The 24,407-nt window shown below is 41.7% G+C and overlaps 1 protein-coding gene across 1 annotated transcript; it reads left to right on the top strand.

Moving 5' to 3' along the window:
* The first annotated feature begins 646 nt into the window (after positions 1-646).
* On the top strand, positions 647-23,863 carry rpgrip1l (RPGRIP1 like). The gene is made up of 26 exons (XM_080437730.1): positions 647-717; positions 1,845-1,939; positions 2,103-2,247; positions 2,798-3,111; positions 5,021-5,126; positions 5,618-5,761; positions 6,297-6,402; positions 6,500-6,646; positions 6,793-6,866; positions 7,106-7,245; positions 7,352-7,458; positions 7,571-7,621; positions 7,939-8,118; positions 10,421-10,538; positions 11,211-11,663; positions 12,009-12,151; positions 13,123-13,486; positions 14,062-14,357; positions 14,535-14,630; positions 14,896-14,970; positions 15,436-15,610; positions 16,295-16,395; positions 19,020-19,206; positions 21,291-21,375; positions 21,966-22,102; positions 22,747-23,863. The coding sequence occupies exons 2-26, from the start codon at positions 1,858-1,860 to the stop codon at positions 22,881-22,883; spliced, it is 3,963 nt and encodes a 1,320-aa protein (XP_080293856.1). The 5' UTR covers positions 647-717; positions 1,845-1,857; the 3' UTR covers positions 22,884-23,863.
* Positions 23,864-24,407: the final 544 nt, after the last annotated feature.

Genomic DNA, 24,407 nt, shown 5'->3' with positions numbered 1-24,407 from the left:
CGCTATAACGAAAGATTTGGGGCAGACGTTCTGCTGTGGTATCCGGGGAATGTGTGTGCACCATAGAGGTATAATATAACATGTGTGTCTATATACTATATAATGTGCAGTTTCACACCGATCGACCCATAGGATGTACCCCTTAACAGACGACGTCACACTGATAAGAACCAGTATGCGTGCAACGACTGCAACCAGTATGCGCGCAATGAAACCCATTCTATCAGGTCTCGCTAGGACGCCGCCTCACCAGCCAACACACAAGAGGGGGTTCAGCGCACCCCAAAACAACAGGTTGCGAATTGATTGCGTGAAACAATCACCTGTGCATCCAGTCTCAATGTTGGTATTAAACAAATAATTGGTGCCGGAGCTGGGTGCACACACACACAAGGGTGGATGGACAGGGGTGAAAACATGTCGGCCTGTCTGCTGAGACAATAATAAAGTGTCAGAGGTTCCCTACTGCAGAGCCCAGAGAGACAGATTAGTTCAAACTATATGTGCTGGTTGATTACCTGAATGTTGTGTACTAAAGAATAAAATAAAGAGAGAGAGTGCCAGATCGGTCAGGAAAGAACTACACATCCCAGAATTCAGCACCGCGCATGCGTTGATGAATACAGGAAATGTGTTGTTTATACTAGCAACGGTCGTTGTGAACTTTTACAGTCAGTCTGTGGTTGTGGAGTAAGATGATAACTGCCACCCAGAACGGTAAGAAAATGTAATAAATACATTTAATGTCTAAAATAGTACACGATTATTTTGTAAGTTATAGATAACTGTTATGTTTCGTTTGAGCTGTGGCTTGTTTTAGCTGTAGAATACAACCCTCGTAGACGTATTTATGATTCTGACGTTTTCAATCTACGAGAGTTGTAGGGTGCACTTCCTATAGTGCTTTGGACTTTCTGCACTATGCCCCGTAGACACTCCAAACATTGTACAAAATGAAAATAAAGGTGCTTACCGCTGAGCCCCAAATGTTAACTGGGTCTACGGGGTAGTAGTGTAATGTAATAATCCATATCTTTCAATAAACAAGTGTTTTAATGCCGTCTGTGGCCGATTCTGTCGGAAGTTCCCAATGGGCGGTAGTGACGGGTAGTGACGGGGCGCATCCGGTGGAACCCGGAATTACACTAAATGTAAACAGGAAGTAAACGAGGGTGAAAAAATGGCGTTCGGCCACAGACGGCATTAAAACACTTCTTCATTGAAAGATATGGATTTTTACATTACACTACTACCCCGTAGACCCAGTTAACATTTGGGGCTCGGCGGTAAGCACCTTTATTTTCATTTTGTACAATGTTTGGAGTGTCTACGGGGCATAGTGCAGAAAGTCCAAAGCACTATAGGAAGTGCACCCTACAACTCTCGTAGATTGAAAACGTCAGAATCATAAATACGTCTACGAGGGTTGTATTCTACAGCTAGCTTGTTTAATACTTGTTGAAAATAATGCTAAGGCATTAGCCAAGCACAGTACATGACCGTTACACTGCTGTGTACCGTTACAATGCATGAGCATGACCGTTACACTGGTGTGCAGCAACCTAAGCTGATAGTTTAGTTGATGGAACAGCGCTGTTTACAAATAAAGAATTATTATTTATTTTGCTTTGCAGACGCGATTATCCAGAGCGATTTGCAAAGTGCAAGGTTGGAGAAAGAGTGTTCAATGAATTAAGAGACAGTGATAGATAGGAGAACAATTATGCTACAAAGATAGTAGAACTCTATAACAAAATAGGCAAGGCAACTTACTGGTTTTTAGTGCAGGCTACCCACGCCACGGTTGTGTTGGATTGAGGACATGTGAACTAAATCATTCCCAGGGTGAAGTGAACCATGTCCATGTTTGTTGACGAGACCGCAGCAGATGTGCCAGTCAAAGACATTAACCTGAGTTTCTCCCAAGCTGGAGCACAAGGTTAGTGAATCCCTGTAATGGAACCCAGGCCATCTGCACCTGCCATTATCAATAATTTCCTTTTTTTCCCTTTTCTTCTTCTTACATCTTTGAGTCTGTTTTGGCTCCACAATACTCTGTGAATTGCATAGACCTCATTTACTCAAAACCCCTCTATTGACAGAGTCACTGGTGAATCAAAATGCCAGAGAGAGGCAGGCCATCTCGCGGGTGTCCAGGGAGGAACTGGAGGACAAATTCCTGCGCCTCCATGAGGAGAATCTGCTCCTCAAGCAACATGGCCACAACCAGGAGGACAAGATTAAGAGGTGAGATGAACACAATCCACATATAACTCCCTCAAGCCCAAATGAAATCACTGAAGAAAGACCATTCCTACATGCCATGGGAATAGATTACTCATCACGTTAAATTGTTAGTGGGCTCAAAAGTTAAAAATGTTTGACATTTTGAACATAGTTTTGGTGGAAGTATGACTAGCTAGAGCGATCCCAGCGTTTGAGGAGAAAAATGGATATGAATAGTGAGAAAACTGCGTTCAAAATGTAAAATATTTTTATCTTTGTAAATAAAAAATGTTACACCCGGGGCGGGCTGACATCATTGACTAGCTCTGAGGTGATCTCCAAACTCTCCCAAGATGATGCGTCACAGTGGCGGTACTGACATCACAGTATTGACATTATCATCGGTATATCGGTATATCGGTATTGAGCCCACAGTTTCTTCAGGAATATCCCCTGTCTAGTTTTTATATCAAGTTAGGGTTCATGCTAACATAACACCATGGCAATGGGCATCAGTAATTGTCCTACTCCTCCATTCTAACTTCCATCCTCCCGCACTGCCAACCTCCAGGTTGGCCACCAAGCTGGTGAAGCTGGCCAAGGATAGGCGTCGTATGGAGCAGCTGGTAGCTGGCGGGGCGCGGCCCGCCCCAGGGGGCCGGGACGTGGAGATGGAGGAGATGATGGAGGAACTGCAGGAGAAGGTGCGGGCGCTGCAGCAGCAGAACGAGGGACTGAAGCAGCGCCTCCTGGTAGCCAAGCAGCAGCTCCAGGTGCAGAGCAAGAGGCCCGCCGGCCCTTATGGCCGTGTCCAGTCGCGCATCAACACAGGCCTTAAGAGGCAGCGGGATGACTCGCCCACTCCGTCCCAGATGCCCCCTAGAGGTGTGTACCACATTGACGTCAGACAGCTATACTACTCTTATATGCTACCTTTTACACAAATATTTTACAGACACCAGCATGTTGTTTCTCCAATGCGAAAATAGGCAAACATGGGCGAACAGATTTGGTGTAGAAAGAAAAAAGTAGGGGGCCTATAGACCCCTTGGAGACTCTGCTCAAGGAACTATATAACGTTTAAGTCAGGGATATTCAACTAGATTAGGCAGGGGGCCACAATTGTAAAATGACTTGAAGTCGGGGGCCACAATACCGTGTTCGTGGTTAACCGTTTGGCTGTTTGTTGTGTGTGCTATATAGGACCCAACAATGGATACATTATGTCCATTATGGTAACTTATTAGGGCCTGCTTCATACTGCATTCATGCCGATGTTTGATAGGATCCTTTCTGTGCCAGTCCTTAATAATGCAGACTTTGATTTGGACATTGAGAAAATAGGAAGTAGATATTTCAGTGTGTTCTGTGCACGGGTCCCTGGCATGGAAGTGTCTTTGTGAGAAGATAATTGGAGGAAGGCTAGCAAGGTGAAGTGTTTACATGATGTTCGTATGAAGGAAAGGTTTTTGCTTTTTTTGTGTTTGTGCATCCGGTGATAAGAGCACAAGCTCTTATGATGCATTTCATTAATAGTGGAGAGTTAGACCTTCATTCAGCCCAGGATAAATTGAGGATGAATGAATCATACTGTGTAAAACCTACAAGTGGATGGAGATGTAGAAGATGGAAGATGGACAAAATCTACTCAAAACTAACCAATTGATTGATTTGAAAGCCACCCAAAACTCATCTGTTGTGCTCTTTCATGTTAATATGCCAATGAAAAACTGCTGAACTACTTGAAAGCTACATTATTCTGAAAGTAGAGAGAAGTAGACAACATTTATGGCTGTTTTGTTTCTTTGTGCCATGAACAGGTCTTTAATACTTTTACTTTTGATACTTTAATATATCTTAACACCAGATACTTTTCCTAATCTGATGTGAGCTACCTGAACACTTTACAAGTGATTTTCTTAGGGGTGACTAACTTTTAGTAAAAATAGTAAAAATATCTTTCAGGTACTCAAGTATGGCTTTCAAGCACTTCATATTCCACTGTTCATTTCTCCATGTTTAAACTTTAAGGCAGAATCAGGCAGTTACTTGCAGCTATTTGTAACATGCCTGCTTGACAGCTACCCTTGCACCAAAATAATTATAAAATAATAGCATAATAAATTAACCCTTTAGCCAACCAGTTACAAATTCCTCAGCGGTTTCCGGTTTCGGTTAACTATGAAAATGTTGTTCATTTTTGTTGTCACGGTCTTGTGGCCCCCAACTTCAAGTCATTTGCCCTGCCTAATCTAGCTACCCCAGACGTGCTACAACAGTTATGAAAAACATTCAAAATGGTCATTCTGTACAACCAACCATCTAGTAATAGTTTTGTACATTTATTTTTACATTGGAATATGGAATGTGTTCCAGGGGCCACAAGAAAGCTCAGCTGAGCCGGATTTGGCCCGCGGGCCGCCAGTTGAATATCACTCGTTTAAGTGGTTAACAATGCATTTGTCATCAACTGGAACAAATTCAAATGGCTTGAACAGAGCATTGACAACACTGCTAGTGAGTAGATGTAGTTTATTGCTTCACTAAACCTTTGATCCATTCCAGAGAGAGTCCCCTAGGGGTCTATACTTGGTCCGCTTCTTTTCCCCTCTAAACCAAATCTCTTCCCCAAAATTATCCGATCTACAAGCTCACAAGGCGTCGCAGAATGTTCACCCCCAGAATATGGATGCTGGGGATTGAGAGATTGAGAGGAGGACTCCAGCACAACAGTGCGATGGCCTTCCAACCCTCGTCCTCCCCATGTAAAAAAATACATTTGTTCTGTGTGCAGGTACCAGGAATGTAGAGGTAGAGGAAAGTGGACGACCTCCAACAGGCCTGCTGCCTAGATATGGACACAGCTTGCTGGAAGAAGCCAGAGCAGAGATACGCAACCTGTAAGTAGGACATTACCATAACCTGAGAGTTGATGTTTTCTCTTCACATATTAATCCACATGTCTGTCCACCAGATCGCAAATTTACTTCTTTTGGGAGTTGGTGCTATTTATCAGTCTTTCGATCTCTCTGGGGTGCAACAGTTAGTTGAACTAGTCGATTTAATATAAATATTAAATCGCCCTATTAACCCATCAATATCGACTATGGAATGCCTTCCCTGACCACCTGAGATCACTGCAATCTGTTGATGCTTTTAAAAGAAGACTAAAGACCTGCCTTTTTAATAATTTTTTGTTGCTTTATTAGTTTTTATCCTACGCTTTATGCTCTCACGTGATTGTCGTGTTCTTTAAAGGACAATTTTTTTTTTTCAACAAGGGTTATATTATTAGTTTTGAATGATAATAATTCAAAGATGAGTGTTAAAATGTATTTATTTATTGCTTTCTATCGTTTCCTATATCTCTCTGTGTGTACCTGTGTAACAGAGAGAATGTGATCGAGAGACAGCGAGGAGACATAGAAGACATGATCAGAGAGTCAGAGTTCCTCAGAGACAAGCTGAGGAGGAAGGAGAAAGAGTATGAAGAATCTCTCCTCCAGCTCAGGGAACAACAGACCACTGGACAGAGGTAAACAAACCATCCTCAACTGATCTGCAAGATTTACAACAAGACTAATGAATTTAGACAATATACTCTATTGTGGATCATGCATGATATAGGATGCGTTCGGAAATTGCGCACCGGAGCGCACTCGCCTATTAGTTTGTATTGGCCAGTGCGCTCAGTGCTGTATTTCCGAACGCACCCATCATATCATATCATATACCTCAGCAGTCTGCAGCAGAAAGTTTTAATAATCACAGGATTCTTTTTTTCAGCCCCTCATCAATTTACTTTTCTAGAATTAACCTGCATTGTCCTGGTGTAATAAGCCTACAAAGTATGTTAATCCAAAGTATTATATGGAAGGTTTGTCAAAGGTTTGAAAGTGAACTTTTTTATTTTGGGGAAAGCAACCATTTGCAGTATACAGGCATGGTACAAGTTTGAGACATGCCACATCTTGGTCAATAACACCATGCTGTAAACAAATACCACAGAAACAGACAGAAATCGTCAAGTATATCAGTGTATTGACACATTGCGTTGTGGTCTCTTGCAGATCCACCATCCAGAATAACGTGGAAATGATCAAACTGCAGAAACATTTGGCAGAGAAAGCTAATGCCATGACGGTCTTGGAGGGCAGGTTCCTCCAATTGCAAGAGGTGAGACATCAATGAAGACAATAGTTAGAATCCATCTGCGATTCTGTCAATAGCACAAATGTCAGTTTCAAATCTATATCCGTACTGGGATTTCCAGAGTCAGAAGACAATGAAAGCCAGTCATGATGCGGTGATGGCCAAAGTGGATGAGCTTTCAGTCCAGCTGAAAGACGAGCGACTGAAGAGTTTGGGACTCGAGAGCCGGCTACAGACTGTCTCAATCTCACAAAGACGGACAGAGGAGGTGACTTTTCTCCCTGACCTCAAAACACTGAATCAACGATTACTTCAGCTGCAAACCATACAGGCCTAACCAATCAATACAACTAACTAATCAACTAATAGCAATTCGCTGTTCGCTGATTCATTTTCACACCTTTTGTTTTACAGTTACAAGAGCAGATTAATGATCTTGAGAGGGAGCGGGACCTGCTGAAGGATAATTGTGATAAACTTGTTAACAGGTGTGTAAATCTTTTTTTTTTTTACTTGGATTAGCTATATTGGATGTCCAGTTTCTTCGTGAGCTGTGGCTGCTTGACAAAAATGACGTGGAGCTGAATTTTAAAAAGAACTTGGAAAATGAACAATAATAATGCTGCATCTTCTTTGATTTTAGATTGATCACTTTGATGTTGTTGATCAATCAACACAGTTTTATTTCTGCAGCCCTGTAAAACTATACATATTTGTGTGCTCCTAGTGCCTTTGATGTATCTCAGGAACAGAAATGGCGTTTACGAGAGCAGCAGCTGAAGCTCCAGATCGCTCAGCTGGAGGTGGCTCTGAAGGCAGACCTCACAGACAAAAATGAAATCCTGGATAAAATCAAGGCTGAAAGAGGTACAGCACCCCTATCTAATTTGGTTTCAGTTCCCACTTCTGTATTTAGAAATAAAAATGTTGGGGTTGATTATGGGGTTCTTATTTAGGTGATTTTTGTTTTCAGATACAAATGAGAAGTTGACAGAAGAAAACAAGAGGCTTGAGATCCAGTTCCTGGAGCAGAAACAGCAGCTGGAGGAAGTACGCGAGCGTTTGGCGTTCTACACTAAGGTTAGGTCTGAACACTCACACATTGTATTTGAAATCATTTCGAATCATTAATCACAGTATGTATGTAATAATATCTAATAAACAATCTGTCTATATACACTATGTTGTTAAGGAGAGCGAGTTAGACGCGGCAGAACTCACCGAGGCACTGATGCTGATCAAGGTAAATACATGTTTTAGTTTAGATGTCCGGCATGGTGTCGCCTTTTCTCCTATTAATGTAACCTTTATGGTATCAGAATATATTGGCAGCATAAAACGTCTTGTCCCACTGTATGTGTACTGTGCGTTTCTGCAAGCGTATCAGTGTGTTCTTGTGTCATGCTGTTGTGTGTAGAAGCCTATCCCTGGCTTAGCAGGCTAAGATGCATATAGTTTTACTCACAGTGTCATGGGTTGGAATACGACTCGTGACCATGTGGAAGAAATGTTTTACTTGATGAAATCTTAAATTGATAATCAAGAATCTCTCACTCACAGGTACGGAAGTCACAGAAGAGTGGCGAGCTAGGTTTCCTGGAACAGGTGGAGGAGGAGGTGCAGGGAGGTACGGCGCGCTCCATGGGGGAGCTACAGGCCATGTATGTCGAGACCTACCAGGAGCTGGAAAAGACCCGAGACATGCTGATTGTTCAGCATAAGATCAACAAAGACTACCAGGTAGAGGAATACATGTCAAGTTTATTTATAGAGCTCTTTTAGAGCGTGGCTCTGCAAGAGGCTAGCCGTCTATGACTGTGTGCGTGCGTGCGTGCGTGCTTCACTCAGCTGTTTAACTCAACGCCAAACTTTGTATGCACGCTGCCAGTAGGCCACAGAAGTACCGCCGCTATTTTGTTTCACATATACGACTGACGTCATAGACGTCACAGGCTGGCCACATGAAGTCCAACATCCACATTGCACAGTCTGAGATCCATCAAATAGAGTAGTACCGTCAGAGTACCAGCACCCACACATCAAATAGAGTAGTACCATCTGAATACCAGTGCCCACACATCAAATAGAGTAGTACCATCTGAATACCAGTGCCCACACATCAAATAGAGTAGTACCTCCTGAATACCAGCACCCACACATCAAATAGAGTAGTACCGTCTGAATACCAGCACCCACAGGTCAAATAGAGATGTACCGCCTGAATAGAAGCACCCACACATCAAATAGAGTAGTAATGCCTGAATAATAGCAGCACACACTCATCAAACTGGGTGTGATTATAATTTTTTTTAATTACAATTTAGAATTTTAGAGTAGACAATCATTTTTACCCATTTTTTTCCTTCAAATGTAGTCATAATGTCATTTAACCACTTACACCCTATATACTTAGTTGACTGGCGTTCCCCAGGGGTCTAAATTTGGTCCCCTCATTTTTACCAAATCCCTTTCCCGAAAATGGCAAATGCATCGTGTTGTGAGATTGTAGATCTACAGTTTTTGGCAAAAGTTTGCCTATTAATAGGGATGCTAGAATTAATGTGGTCAATCCTCCCCACACATTTCTTGTACCCTACTGGCTCACCTGCCCCAGTGTGGAGTGAGGATGTACAGTGGAGCCTACATCATACTCCTCCTATTCAACACCCCCTGCCAGTGCTGACAGGCGCCGGCCCAGCCCGTAGGAGTCGCTAGCACAGCGGCAAGGATCACCCACCTTCCCTTCCCTAAACATGGCCAATTGTGTTCGTATAGACGCTTGGCCAAGCCACATGCATCGTGGTGGAATCAAACCTCGGTGGTGGTGGACAGGTACTATACCCCCTGTGTGGCACAGGGGTATAGTACCTGTCTTATAGTACCTGTGCCTTTTGTAGAGCCTAAGTATTTAAAAACAAGCAATGTTGACCAAAATGCTGTCTGCATTTCTATAACACGTTTATACAAAGCACTTTAGAGTGTGCCTTACATTCACTCATTCACACACTCAGCACTCAGGACTTAAAGACACTTAAGGTGGAGCCGGGGATTGAACCGGGCCCCAGGCGGCTGCTCTACCTCCGCCATGGAAATAAGAATATTGTACCTCTCAGACATTGTATTTGAAAGAATCGCAGATTGTTAAGAATTAAGAGAGGCTATCACAATGGACCTAAACTTATACCTACAGTATTTCCCCCCCTAGCCCAGATGAGTGTGCATCCTGGTCTAATATTAAATACTACAGGTATGGTGGCTGTGCAAAGTTAAGGTCTTTACACTCCGACAGCATGACAAATAAACATTCCAAAAATGCGTTGCTGGATATTTTGGATCAAACTATTCATATAGTTGATGCCTCATTCATACAGGCCGATAGTGTTATTTGAGGTAAAAAAATCTACATTTTTTTGAAAAATTACGTTGCTTTATCACTGCGTAATAGCGTTCTGTGTAAAGCCAACACTTAAAAAATATATTTCTTCGGGCGAATTAATCGCAAAAAGCGTTCCCGGTGTGTAAGGAGGACCTTTAAAGCCATACCTGGAATGGAGCAGATGGTAGCCAGTTTGCACAGATTTCAGGGAGTTCCTTGCCAGAAGCAATGTGCGCTGTTTGGATGGATACCATCTCTTCTATAAAGCTCATATCTTTTCCAGAAATTGTCAAATTTGCCAATAATATTGGCAATTGATTATATTATAATCAAGACATATTGCAATTGAGTAGGATAAATCCAGTTATTAACAGTAATAGGTGACTAATGTACAGTACACCAGCACACAAGGTTAACATTTTGATATTGACCCATTTTTCGATTGGCTTAAAACCTGGTCGGCATTGTTGACATTGTTGACATATAAGTGCAATACATCTACTGAAAGCTTATTTTGCTTATTTTGCTTATCTTACAGTCTCATTACATTCATTGGTAATGAAACTATGGTGTCGCTCTCTATAAATTAGTGATTTGGTTTCTCAAGGGCTATACGGACCCATGTGTGTAATTCTTAAATAAATCCATTCTACTCTCACCCAACAGGCAGAGGTTGAAGCTGTGACACAGAAATTGGAAAGCGCCAAGATTGAGTATGAGCTTCGGTTGGACCAGCAGGCTCAGCTGCTTGACATGAGGGCGGCTAAAATCAAGAAACTGGAGGGTATGTCAAAGTTTATCTTTGAAAGCCCTGGTGTCTTGTTTAGACTGGTTGTTGTCTGGTTTGTTGTCTCTGCCAGGCTCCTGTCGCTACTGTCCATCGCTTGTGTGTGTGTGTGTGTGTGTGTGTGTGTGTGTGTGTGTGTGTGTGTGTGTGTGTGTGTGTGTGTGTGTGTGTGTGTGTGTGTGTGTGTGTGTGTGTGTGTGTGTGTGTGTGTGTGTGTGTGTGTGTGTGTGTGTGTGTGTGTGTGTGTGTGTGTGTGTGTGTGTGTGAGTGACTGTGAGCCGCTCGACCGATCAGTGTGAAACTTTGCACGCACATTCCCAGTAGGCCAAATCCGCTATAACAGGCCCTCCACGTTGTGGCCTATAACTGGTCAGGTCGTAAAAACAAATTACGCAACTCCCCATACATTTCCACGCCCATTTTGTCCATGTATCTCTGGAGTCATGTGATCAAAATGTATGTGTCAGATTTCATTCCAATTAGCTACAATTGGCAAGGGAAAACAAAATATTCCTAGAACGCAGAGGGGAATAATAATGAAAAAAGTCACAAAGTCCAAGATCTTTTGAAATGTCCACTTTCCTGTTCCGGCCTAGCTGTCTTGACTTATCGTAAATTGTCTCATTTACAGATTTGATTGTAACTTTGTACTCCCCTCTTCCCTCCTAGCCCAGCTCAAAAACATTGCCTACGGCACCAAAGCCTATGTTTTCAAACCGGACATCACAGACGAGGATGTGGCAGATGAGTTTGACGAAACGGTTAATTTGGAACGCGGTGAGAACCTTCTGGAGATACACATAGGCAATGGCACACTTTCATCGTCGGCCCTGGAAGCTCTCGGTGATCGCGAACCTTCCACCTTCTGCACCTATGCCTTCTATGACTTTGAACTGCACGCCACTCCGGTAGTGCATGGCTCACGGCCAGCGTATGGGTTTACGTCACAATATGTGGTGCGCGTGGACGATGCCTTCCTTCAGTACCTCCATACAAGATCGGTTACAGTGGAGCTACATCTGGCCAAGGGAATGGACTTCCAGACGGTGGCCGCTGGGCAACTACAGCTGCAGCAGTTACTGGAGAAAGACGGCAAAGTTTATGGTGCTGTGCAGCTGGTCGGTGAGTACAACACAGACAGACATCATCCCTCCTCTGTTGCAAATGTGGTTCTGTCACTTGGTGTGGATAGTTTAAAGTTTAGAGAGGTGGGTTTTGTTTAATTCTTTATGGTTTGATTCTTGAGACTGGCACGGAAAGTCGATAAGTAGCTCCCTCAGCAGTTATTGCCGTGATGAGTTTCTCAATGGCCAGCGTTTGTCATCATACTGTGCAGCTGTCAGATGGTGACTCTGTCTAACTAGGAATGTAAAGGGAACATATGTACACTAAATCGTCCCTGATTATTTTATGGAGGAGTAACTGAAATGACTTATGTGTACAGTAACATTTGCCTTTCTGTCTCAGGAGTATATGGTGAGGTTCAGTCCTTTGGTTCTGTTGAGTACTGGGCGAGACTACGGGTACCCATGGAACAGGCCCTCCAACTATATAAGGAAAGAGTGAAGGCCCTGGGATATATCAGCACTGCACTCAATGAGGAGAAACAGGTACATTGTAAAGTACTGACTACTGTACCAACTGAAATAGTCATTATTATTATATAATATCAAGTGGCGCACCACCTACACACCACTGTCGAGATTGGGGTTTGCTTCCTCCATGTTGTCTATGGTTTGGCCAGGCGCTCCAACGAACTGAATTGGCCGCATTCGTGTAGGTGGGAAGCCAGCAGGGGTGGACGATCTCTGTCGTTGCACTAGCGACTCCTCCAGGGAGCGGAACTGAGAGGAATAGCATAGTTCCTCCACATGCGTTACAACCTCCCAGTGAAACTCCTCACTGTCAGTTGAAAAGAAGCAGCTGGTGACTCCATGTGTATCGGAGGAGACATGTGCTTGTCTACTAGCCTCGCATAGCCAGACTATATCACTGCGTGGATATGAGTCTGGTGCTTCTATGAGGACGTTTTTTTTTCTTCCCAAGGGGCGGGATCAAAACAATGGCTCTGTACGCAATTGGTTAGACCTACAACCAACTACCAATTACAGTCTCCAATATTTGAATACTGGGCCCTGATTGGTCACCCCAGACTTTGGGAGCAGGAAATGGATTCACAACGGAGCGGTGCCAGACTCAAATTGCAGAGGGCAATTTTTTTTTGCACTGGCAGATTCGTTTGATCCCAGGCTACTTGTCTACACCCTCCCCAGACCAACAGTAGGAGTTGGTAGTGACGGGGACTATACACATGGGGTGAACTGGAAATGGGGAAAAATTTTAAAACAACAAAACAATTGATTAAAAAAATATCACAGTGCTCTAATGCACACAAGGCACAACGTAGAGGTCCAGCTGAGCTGCTCGGCATCCAATCATAAAAGAGTGTGGTTGTTCCAGGTAACTGCCAAGTTCAAATGTGCGTGAACTGTATTCCTATAGGAGGAGTCTTGGCGTACAGTACATAATATGACACCCATGCACTGCGTAAAAACTCTTAATTTGTGCCAATGATCTTTAGGCCTCAGCCATGAGCCTCACGCCTCAGCTGGCATTGCCTGGCAGCAGCTGCAATGAGCTCAACATCACTATCCATTGCTGTTGCAACCTTCCAGTCCAGGGCAGCAGACCGCCCAGCTCTTACGTGATCTATCGGTTCTTCGATTTCCCTGACCGCGACACCTGTATCGTCCCGGACTGCTGCGAACCGCGGTTCGACAACCACATGTCCTACCCGGTAGCCATGGACGCAGACCTGGACGGCTACCTGAAGGCCAAGTCGCTGCAGCTGTACGTGTTTGATGACCAGGAGGAGCAGGTGGACGTGTACCTGGGCAAGGCCCGGGTGCCACTGCTGTCACTGGCCCATGACAAGGGCATCACCGGTAAGAACAACTGCTTGTCTGACTTGAATTCAGCATTGTGATTTAGCATTTCACCAGGCAAGGTGGCCTGAGGGCTACATTGAGCTGTTAGTCACAGATTTGATCCCCACAACTGTAATTATTGGTGAAACTGAAAATCCTCTAATATTTTCAAGACATTGCATTGTGAGCTTGTAGATCTATGTCTATGTTAGAATTTATTTATTTTTTAGTTTACAATATTTGAAAATAGGGCTTCACCACTTTTATATATTTAGTTGACCGGAGTCCCACAGGGGTCTGTACTTGGTCCCCTCCTATTGTCCACGTACACCAAACGTCTTCAGTGAAAATAGCAGATCTACAGGCTCACAATGCATTGCAGCGGCACACATTTTGAACTTATAGATCTGCTATAGTTGCCGAATGTACGTTCGTTCGCCTATTTTCGTCAAATGTTTGCCTATTATGATATGCCCATTGCCCAGAACAGGGAGGCTATGGTTCATGTGGTTAAGTGGCTAATGTGGGCAATAAACCTGACACTAAAACCCCAGTTTTATACCAGATTTAACAGCCTCTCTTTTGTTCCTCAGGTCTGTTTGAGTTGATCGACCCATCTGGACGCTCTGTCGGCCATATTGAACTCACACTGAAATGGAAGTTGACGTACCTCCCTCCACCGGGCTCCACCATGACTGTAGAACAGGCCAAGTTTATCCCGAGAGACAAAGCAGTCAAGTTAACTAATGAGGCTGAGGAGACTCGGCACGATGTGAAAGAAGGGAAGAGGGAAGAGAAGAAAATGAAAGAAGTTGAACTGAAGGAGGAGAAGGAAACCGAGACAACTCCTCATCTCTCCGCTTCGCTCCCTGCTATGTCGAGTGCAAAGGTAACAGTGAGGACCTGAATTAATGATGAATGTGAGAACGTTTAGTTTAACTTCTTGGAACATTAATACATGGACATTGATTCCAAAATCTTAGACGTCCATCAGCTATTTTATGTTGATAGTGTTCAACACAGGCATTCTCTCCTGTCCTTTTGACTGACTCTGTTGTGATCATAGGCTCCGCTACCAAAGCCCAGACTGAAGCCCCAGACGAAACAAAAACCTGTTGCTAAGAGAGTAACATTCATTGACAATACGGCCACAGAGGAGCAGGTGAGATTCCACTGCAAATGAACCTTGAAGAAACATGTTACTTTGGGCAGTATGAGGGGCTACAATAAAATATTGGGTTCCCTGAAAGGAATATAGGTGCAATATTCTTTCCGAAGACACTACCTTTCGTTATTTGTTGATTTCTGTAAACAATCTAGAAATCGTTAGGCTATTGGTAGTGTGCTCCACCGACTGAGCTACATGGACACATAACACACATAACGCCACATGACTTCATTATCCACCATTTTTGGGTCTCTGTTAGGTGGCTGAAAGAAGTATGGAGAGTGTCAGTGTACCACTAGAAAAAGGAGGAAACTCAAAGCTACCACCTGTCAAGGTAAGCTGAAAGACTAAAGCAAAATGTTATACTTAATTGCATGAGGCCCCCTGAAAATAACTGAATTTCAATGCGTTGCATTCTTAGCTTGACAGCAGTTATTTTCAGAAAGTGACACTATCGTATGACAAATTATAAATTAGCCTTAAATCTATAGCACTTGAGTCGGTGCAGAAAATGTGACAAGATTGAGCTCAGCAAAACTTTATTTCAAAAGGGATATTGAACTTGAATGGCAGGATTTATTTAAAAATGAAAACGTAAATTTCACTTAGTAGTTTGCATTTAAAATTAACATCACAATAACATTACACATTGATATACCCTCATGATTGTAAATCAATTCTGTGTTTGATCTCTCAGAATCAATATAACTTAGTTGTGTCACTTGACAAAACTTCTGTGTAAAACAAGTTAGATTTATGTGTTGGGTGGTTTACGTGATAATACACTGTGAAAACCCAGATTAGCTCAGACGTATCCCCAGCATCTCCAAGCACAGAAGAAAAAGAGGAGGTAGAGGATGAAGATGAGGATGTGACTCACTTCTCCGAAGGACAGCTCATCCCAAGTGTGAGCGGACTGAGCGCTCATTCCTACTCTGATGATTCTGACATTTCAGAAGATATTATTGAAGAAGGTACGTAAGCCAGTACATTTTGATGTTTTGTGAAAGGTGTTTAACTAAAGGTGTCGTTAACTACAGTAATTAAGCAGCAGGATTTATTTATCGTTGTTGAAATTCCCTGGTCATTTCGCAGTCATTTTCCTTTCTCACTTAACTAAAGCTTCTGCAGTACTCCCCTGAATCTGCAGTGGGTGGGTTAGGAAACAGATCTTGTTTGTGCAAATGGACAATGTTTTTGTTTTCTCACAATATTTCCAGAACGACCATAAATATTTAATGATTCTGCCAATAATCTTAAGACCGAGATGTTTCTGACTTCATAAATGTTAATGACGTTGACCTTGTGAGGCGAGGCTCACATCTTATTCGCCAGACGCACAATGGTCAATATCAACAGCTGTCCCAGTGCTAATGGCTAAAGCAGAGACTGTCTATTCTAATCAATGTATCACACTCCATTTTGTTTCAATTCTCTCAGTGAGCTTTTTGCACCGACACTCCTTCCAAACAGAGCTCATTGCCAATTCCAGTGCCGTCTCTCTGTTCTGCCTTTTCTACAGAGAACCGGGTTCATTGTACCTGCTACTCCCTGTTTTAACCATGTCTCTTTACATATAAATACTTTGTGACTTATCTCTTCCTTGTCTACCTCCCCCACCCCCTTTCCTTCTTGTCCCTCTGACTGTCTCCCTCCAGACATCGAGGGGGCCCCCACTGAGGGGGAGGATCAGAGCGAATCGATCCAGTCTGACAGTGATGACTGCATTGTTCCTGGACAGGCGTCTGCGGGGAGGAAGGTGGGTGAAGCGAGAGCACACACTCAAAAGCTGTGCCTCTATTTACCTCACGCAGTCGACCGGACCTCAGAGAGGAGGCGAGGCATTGTACAAGGATGGAATCAAGGTTACTGGGATTATTGTATTGTGATATCAAGGCCCTGTACATGGTGTACACAGGGCCGGTTCTGGTGGCAAGGGAGTACACAAAAGAAGGGGGAAGGGGAGTTGATCTTCGGTGCTGGAAAACAAAGTTGAACTTTAGTTTTAGTTTAGTTTTGTCAAGGCTATGATCGATCTGTATAGAGGTATTATTCTAAATGTGGTTAACTGGTGAAATAGTGCTAGTTGTTGCAAAGAAGTTCCAATATTGCCAAAAATTTGCCATATTGTCAGCTAGTCAAAAACATTTGTGGATGAAGTGTCATGAACTAGTTACATGACAAAGGTGGGAGACTACACACCGGAATAACTTATGGTATTTAATTAAGGCTTATCTAAAAACAACAAACCTTACAAAATATACAACTTAGTGTGAGTAGTCAGTGGTATCAGTAGTGTAGTGCATGTATGGATGTGTGAAAGTGTAGTGCAGGGGTACTCAACAGGCGGACCGCGTCCAGGACCGGACCGCGGGACACCTCCCTGTGGACCCTGGGCAAAAAAAAAGGAGGGGGGTGTAAAAAAGTATTTGAATTGTTGTTCTGTTGTTTTCATGTTTATTTTCATGTATGTTTTCATACTCTGCACCAGACGCGGAAATCCCAGGGGGTACGAGGGAGATTGGACCCCCCCAAGTAATTTAGAATAATAAAAATAAATGTTAAATTAATTAAAAATACTTATTTAATAGAACCTGAACCCACTTATGCATCGTAAGTTATTAATAATGAAGAATTAACATAACACAGTGTCAAATTAGCTAGATTAGAGGAAAATTAAAAAAAGAAAACTTCAAAATGTTGGCGCGGGGGACCCCCTTTAGCCTCAACCCAGATTTGCACCCCAGTTTTATTAAGTTGGTTGGTTGGGAGGGGATTTAATTTGATAAGCTAAGCTTGATTGACCGACTTAAATAAACGGACCTTTGCCTTATTCAAAAAATGATTCGTGGACCCTCAAGATTTGTAGTTGAGTAGAGTACCCCTGGTGTAGTGTATGTGCAAAAGCAAAACCCAAAAGAAACCAAGCAAGCTGTTGCCTGGTAGGAGAATGACAATGGTCTTGGCTTCAGATTCAGAGTGGAGTCAGGTGTGTCTCGTCCCATAGACACACCCCTGGCAGGCTGGCCCTCTCTTCCTACACAGGACAGAAAAGAACAAATCATCAGGAGGATCAAATACAAACCAAATGGATAAACATAACAAACGGATGACCCCAAGCATGGTGAATGGGCCATCACACTAGCTTAATAATTGTGCAAAATATGTCTTTCATCATTTTCTAGTTTCTTCACACAATCAATGGCATTAACCAATTACAGTAAGAAGGAGCATCTTAGCCAGGAGCAGGCTAGTCAGCCAAGCAGACCTTTAAAGACTGCAGAAGAGGTGCAGCACAAATATGGCGCTCATCTATTTAACAGGACAAACTATTACATGTTTTATTTATTTATTTTACAGTTGTTTTCCTTCTTCTTTTTTACCAGGGACAATGCACATCAATCTGTGCATTGTATACCATAAAACAAATACGGATAAATAAATAAAATTATATATAATAAAATATGGATCAGTCAATATATAATATACCCACGCTTTGGATTGCTGCTCTCGTGTATTTTATTTTTTGTGTATTAATGCAATACATGTTCCACAAGAAAGTAGTTCCTTATACTAATGTAGTGCAAGATAATACACAAATTAATCACCATATTCATATGGCCCCAACTTGCACGTTTTAAGTATGTACAGTAGTACAAGTATAAATATCATGTAGTTTGATTGCCAGAGTTGAAAATAATGCCAGAGTAAGAAATAAAGCAAATTACTAAACTAGATGAGGAATGCTTTGTTGTCCAATAGGGCTCTGCTTAAAATATATTAAGTCTTGTGGGCTTAAGACTTGGACTCGAGACTTGACTTACTTGGCTTTGAGGTACAAATTTGATTACTTTAGACTCGCCTAACTCTAACCCTTTAACACCAATGACTCGTGACTTCACTTGGACTTCAGCCCTCTTACTTGAAAATCCTGGATACCTTCCCACAAGTTTAAATATTAAAATATGTTTAAAAAGTGTCACACAAAACATCAATTCATATCACTCCACTTGACTTCATCAACTAACTAGTAATGCTATTAGTCAGAAATCCCGTCAGTGACACCTAGTGTCATGAGCCTGAACATACAAAATTCATTATGTTGTAATGGTTAATAGCGCTACACTGTATTACATGTTAAGAGTACAATAGTTGGGTTAAACCCTGTCCTCAAGGAGGAAATTAAAAGTATAGTGTCAACACTAAGTTCTGTTTTAGTTGAAAAATGGTCTTTATTACTATTAATTCAAATGGCATTATGACTTGTTTGGGACTCAAAACCAAAGTTTTAGGACCTGGACTTGCCTTGGGACTTGTCAGTCTTGACTTGGGTTTGATTGCTAATGAAATTTGACTGAGCTGCTTCCATCCTCTCTCCCTCAGCCGGCGCAGTGCCTGCGTGTGGAGATAGTGTCTCTGAGCCTGAGGCCAGAATCCCAGGCGGCCCAGGACCCCAGTGTGGTACGTTTGTTTGTAGAGTACTCCCTTCTGGACCTGCCCTCAGAGGAGACTCCTATGTCCCTGCCCAAACCTGAACCAGGCAAGAACAGCCACTATCACTACAGCAACGGTAAGTGCTTACGAAAGGTGATGTTGGAAACTCCGTTGTTTTAAATATAACAGTAAATTTTGCATTTAAGAATTGAGCTGGAACTCGTATGCAGCACAGCTAACAATGATGTAATCTTGGGTTTACTACAGTAGATGTTATAAGCGATAATCCCAAAATGCTCTGGAAGTGGGCCAGTTAACTAAGACTATAAAAACCAGGGAATTGGGCTGGAACTGAAGTCTGCCTCCTAATCGTACACTGCCGGCGCTCGGCTCTGACTCCTTCTGGCTTGAATCATTTTTATTCTCCCAATAATAGTTATTCAATTGGAGGTGCACATCCATATATTTATTATTAGGCAAATTATTCACAGAAGCAGAGATTAGAAGTTAGAAGCAAATGTTATGCCAAACCAGTATTGATTACATTGGTTAACCAATTATCATGAGTCCAGACACCCATGCACCCCAAAGTCTAAGTTGGGGAGGTGCTGCTGAACTGCACCTGCAGAATCTGCCATTTACCAAGAAAGGCATTGATTTATCTTGTGATTACATTAAAAGTAAATGGAAAACAACATTTCAGGGTCCAAGACATTTCCAGTAGTCTATTTTTGTAATAGAGAGGTATGGTCTCATATACCCCCCCTATAAAAAAAAAGAAAACTCAATGCTGACAGCTGGTCAGCATGTGGTTTCATGGATGTATGTATGTATATAGACAATATGTTGGACCAATAAAAAAAACTATACAGTATACCGCATTTCCCACTTCAGCCAAAAAAAGCCCTTTGGCTGCTGGACTACAACAGTAGTATTTTGAAATCAATTATTTGACAGACAAGGAGCCAGTGTACAGATCTGAGAACTGGAGTAATATGATCCACTTTCTTGGTATTGGTTAGGACTCAAGGAGCAGTATTCTGAATCTGTCTGCAGCTGTCTGGTCAATCTTTAGGGAGACTTGTAAAGGCCCCATTACAGTAGTCAAATACATAGACACGTTTTTCCAAATCGTCCTTTAATCCTTGATAAGGTGATAGTTGGCTGACTTTGTAAATGTCCGTGGCTGGCTGCTGCTGAAATTCAGGTCTGAGTCCATGACTACACCATGATTTCTGACTTTAGTTGTATTATTGAAAATTTCAATTTGTCATGCTATGTATGAAAGATGAAGATCCTTAATGCCATTGTCTGTAAATGTTTACTTAATATTATATTGCTGTTGACTTAAATAACGATTCATTCTAAAAAAAGAAAAAAAAGTATGGTGTTCTTCAATTGTCCTTGTTTTCCAATTGTTTTCATAAGTTTGTCCTTTGGAGTGTCTTTTGTTAGGACCAGTATAGAACTGGGTGTTGGGAAAGTTGAGAATGTTTCAACTTTAATGATTCCCATCATCACTATACCTGTAGTTGTGGTGTCTAGTTGTGGAGCCAAGACAATCGGTTATGACCAGAAATCCTCATGGTCCTTTCGGGAGTGTTATCATCTGAAAGTTATTTCTGCTGTACTGTGAATACCACTCCACTACTTAGAAGGTTAATGATGAAAAGTGAAAGACGTATTGGAGTTCTATGACGGAATCAATCAATACAGGGAGAGTGTGTTTTGATGTAAAATAGCAAATTATATTATAGTAGCACCTTCACCTGAAATGCATGTTTACCGTACATACCCTCCAAGCTCTTGGAATCACAGTTCCCCTTCTTTGCACAACTCATTTAACCCCTGATTAAAACAGCATATAATATATTTAAATCTAAATTTACTGACCAATCAATATATTGTCATATTTGGGAAACACCATTCACCTCCTAGCACATACTGTATGTATGTTGGCTAAAAACACACCAGTGGCGTGCAAATTTTCCTGGTCTACCCTGTGTGTGTGTGTGTGTGTGTGTGTGTGTGTGTGTGTGTGTGTGTGTGTGTGTGTGTGTGTGTGTGTGTGTGTGTGTGTGTGTGTGTGTGTGTGTGTGTGTGTGTGTGTGTGTGTGTGTGTGTGTGTGTGTGTGTGTGTGTGTGTGTGTGTGTGTGTGTGCTTTGTCCCGTTCTGACTGTCAATGATCCAACAGGCTGTGCGTTGTTTCTCCTTCACAGTGATTCACATGGACGTGGAGAATAACAGGGCGAGACGAGAGCTGTTGAAGGCGGTCCTCGAGGGACGCAACCCACAAATGGACAGGTACTGTAGAAAGTAGTCTGACAAGAGAAGTATGCCCACTGACTGATCGCAACATCTCTGAAAGATGTTCTTTTAGGCTGTTGTCTGTATTTGTAAGTAATGGAGGAAGAACCGATATATCGGCCATTATTTTACTTGTTCGCAAATATGTAGTCAATGTGTCCTGATTTTTAAGTATTCAACGCTAACAACGCATCACCACGCCATTTGAAAATGATCGTTACCTATATTACTTGACCAAAATAGGGATGCCAAGTTGAAAGTGGTTAATAAAATGTATACGTTTTTCAAATTGATCAGAAAGTTTTGAAGGTTTTGTCAAAATCGGTGGGCTAGGACTCTCCAAAATTGGGATCGGACCCAAACATATGGCATCGGTCGAGCTCTAGATAGAAGGCATTTTTTCCACACAAAATATGTTATTTTCCAGCGAAGACAAAGAATGCCATTATGTTTGAAAGACATCTTATTGCTTTTGCACTACAAATACCAGTGTTAATTAAACATGTATGGTTTGGCAGTTGAATGGAGTTAGCAGTCAACCACCGTGATTGGTCTTTTCAAGCTTCTGGGTTGTTTTCATTGACCAGCATCCGGTTCACCGTGGTGAGCGAGCCACCAGAGGAGGAGGAACAGGAAAGGGAATGTGAGGATGTGGGCGTGGCCTATCTCAGAATCCCTGACATCTTGGAGAAGCAGCAGGACCTGATCGAGATCAATCTGAATGGTTGGTGCACACACTCATGTATACAGTATACACAAAACCATACCAAACAGTAATTGATTTATAGTTTTCTTTGGGGGGGTGGTCAATGTCTGCAGTGGTGTATACTCTCTACTATCTGGATGTTCCTCTCTCCCTTTCTTCCCCCCTGTTCACACATGTAGTATTTGGATCCTACAATAACATTATTTATATATCTTTCTGATTTCGGAACCTACACTCCTTTTTCTCCTTTGTACTATAGTTGTTTCACTTGTTAGTATTTGTTTATGACATGTATTGATGTATTAATATTCTATGTTGTGTTGATGAATTGAATACATGGGACCACAATGGAAACAAGTCCCCAGGACTTTTTTGTGTTGTCCCTTTAGCCTAAATGTCTTACTTTACCGCCGTGCTGTCTACATTTCTGACTAATAAAGTATTCAATCAATCAATCAAATACACACTCATGTGCACTTTTCCAGCTTGTATCTCAACTCTACATCACACTTTTTACTTTGTTGAGAGCTTCAACAAAGTAAAAAGCATGAGATACAGGCATACACACAATTACAAAACTATTACATAAACCACTACCATGTAATAAGTATGTATTAAGGTGAACTATAATGTAATAAACTGTGTTCCTGTGTTCCCTCTAGTGGTGGATGCAGAGGACAGCAGCTCAGTGGTAGGAAGTCTAACCGTGTCTGTAGAGGGACTGGAGGCTCTGCAATCCATCATGGAAGACCCCGACCATGACTACACACCTGTCTCCTCTCTGCAGACATTGCCTTAAAATAATTTCAGAAATGAACACTCACTGATGTTGAATAAATCAGAATCTTTTTTTTTCTTCCTGCAGCTGTTCAATAACTTAATTGCTGATTATTTACAGGGCAACTTAGATGATTTTTAACTGGCCTGAATCCTATTATTCTGTTATGGGACGTCACATGAAAATCTGACATAGCACATAAAACACGTTGTTTTACATAGACTGGCAGTGTAAACAGCACCAAGAGAGAGAGAGAGAGAGCGATCTTGAGACACAGAATGCACTGGTAAGTGTTAGTGTCAGATTTTCTCATTTCATGGCCCTCAAAATGGAATGATAGGATTCAAGTTTTTAAAAAATCATCAAATCCTTTTAAGGATTTAACCACATAAACCCTAGTGTCTGTTTACTGGGCCTTTCATAATAAGCAAACATCAAGCTTGTAGATCGACTATTTTCGTTGAAGAGATTTGATGTGGAGGGTAGAGAGGGGGCCAAGTAGGGCACCCCTAGGGCACCCCTGTCAAAGGAGTATACAGTATATTGTTAATTTATTGGAGACTGCATCGAAAACAACTTTAAAAACAATGGATATTTTTGGAATGCAGTTTACAAAACACAGGATAACTTTGGCCTTCTGTTCTGTTCGTAAGACATACACTTGAACTGTTGAATACTGTATATCCTCAGATGTAATAGTTATTTTTTTAATATATATAAGTATTTTATCAGATGTTGTTTATTTAATTTCAGGATTGCAGTTGTCTGTACTGTATATAATAGATAGTCCTGAAATGGCATTCGGCGGTTACAGCTTGTGAAAGTCTAAATGTACTTTAGACGTGTGCATTGTACTTTGAATTAAATGTTTTACTACTGTGTATGTGGTGCAATTCAAAAGCAATACTCTGTGTCATCAGATCATGTCCTATCATACAGAAGTAAAGGATACTGTAGTGGACATGTAGATTTAGATTCAAGATGGAAATAAGCCTGAAAGACTTCACACCACTTAATTTAACTATATGAAGAATGCATTTTTTTATTACCATTTTGAATATTGTGAATGTAAATTGAGGGGAAAATACCATTTTGTTTACTATAGCATTTGTTTTTTGAATAGAAATTGTTACACATTTTTTTATAACTTGAAGTTGATGTTTTTGTTTTGTATTTAATTTAGCAATAAACAGATTAGTTTGTGGCGTACAATATGAACAACCTAATCTAGGCTAATTGTGAAAAACAATCACAGTCAAAATAGTAATAAAATCATAATGTGTGGGGTATTTTTTGTAGTTTTCTAATAGTTTGTAGTATTCATGGCATTTCTCTGCTAAAAGTTTGATTGAAACACCATCCTTTGTTGATTTGGTGGTCAAAACTAAGTAGGCTACGTACTTTATAATATAATGTGTCGCTGTATATCAGTTTAACCATCTACTCCAACAACCCACACTAAAATCCAGTTTCTAAAACAAAAGTGAAAAACAAACAACCGGAAGTAATTTACTTCCCATTGCCTGGAGGGATTGCACTATGACT

Source organism: Gymnoscopelus braueri (assembly GCF_963280865.1).
Source record: "Gymnoscopelus braueri genome assembly, chromosome: 9".
In the NCBI taxonomy this organism is placed as follows: Eukaryota; Metazoa; Chordata; class Actinopteri; order Myctophiformes; family Myctophidae; genus Gymnoscopelus; species Gymnoscopelus braueri.
This window is presented reverse-complemented; position numbering and strand designations above follow the sequence as displayed.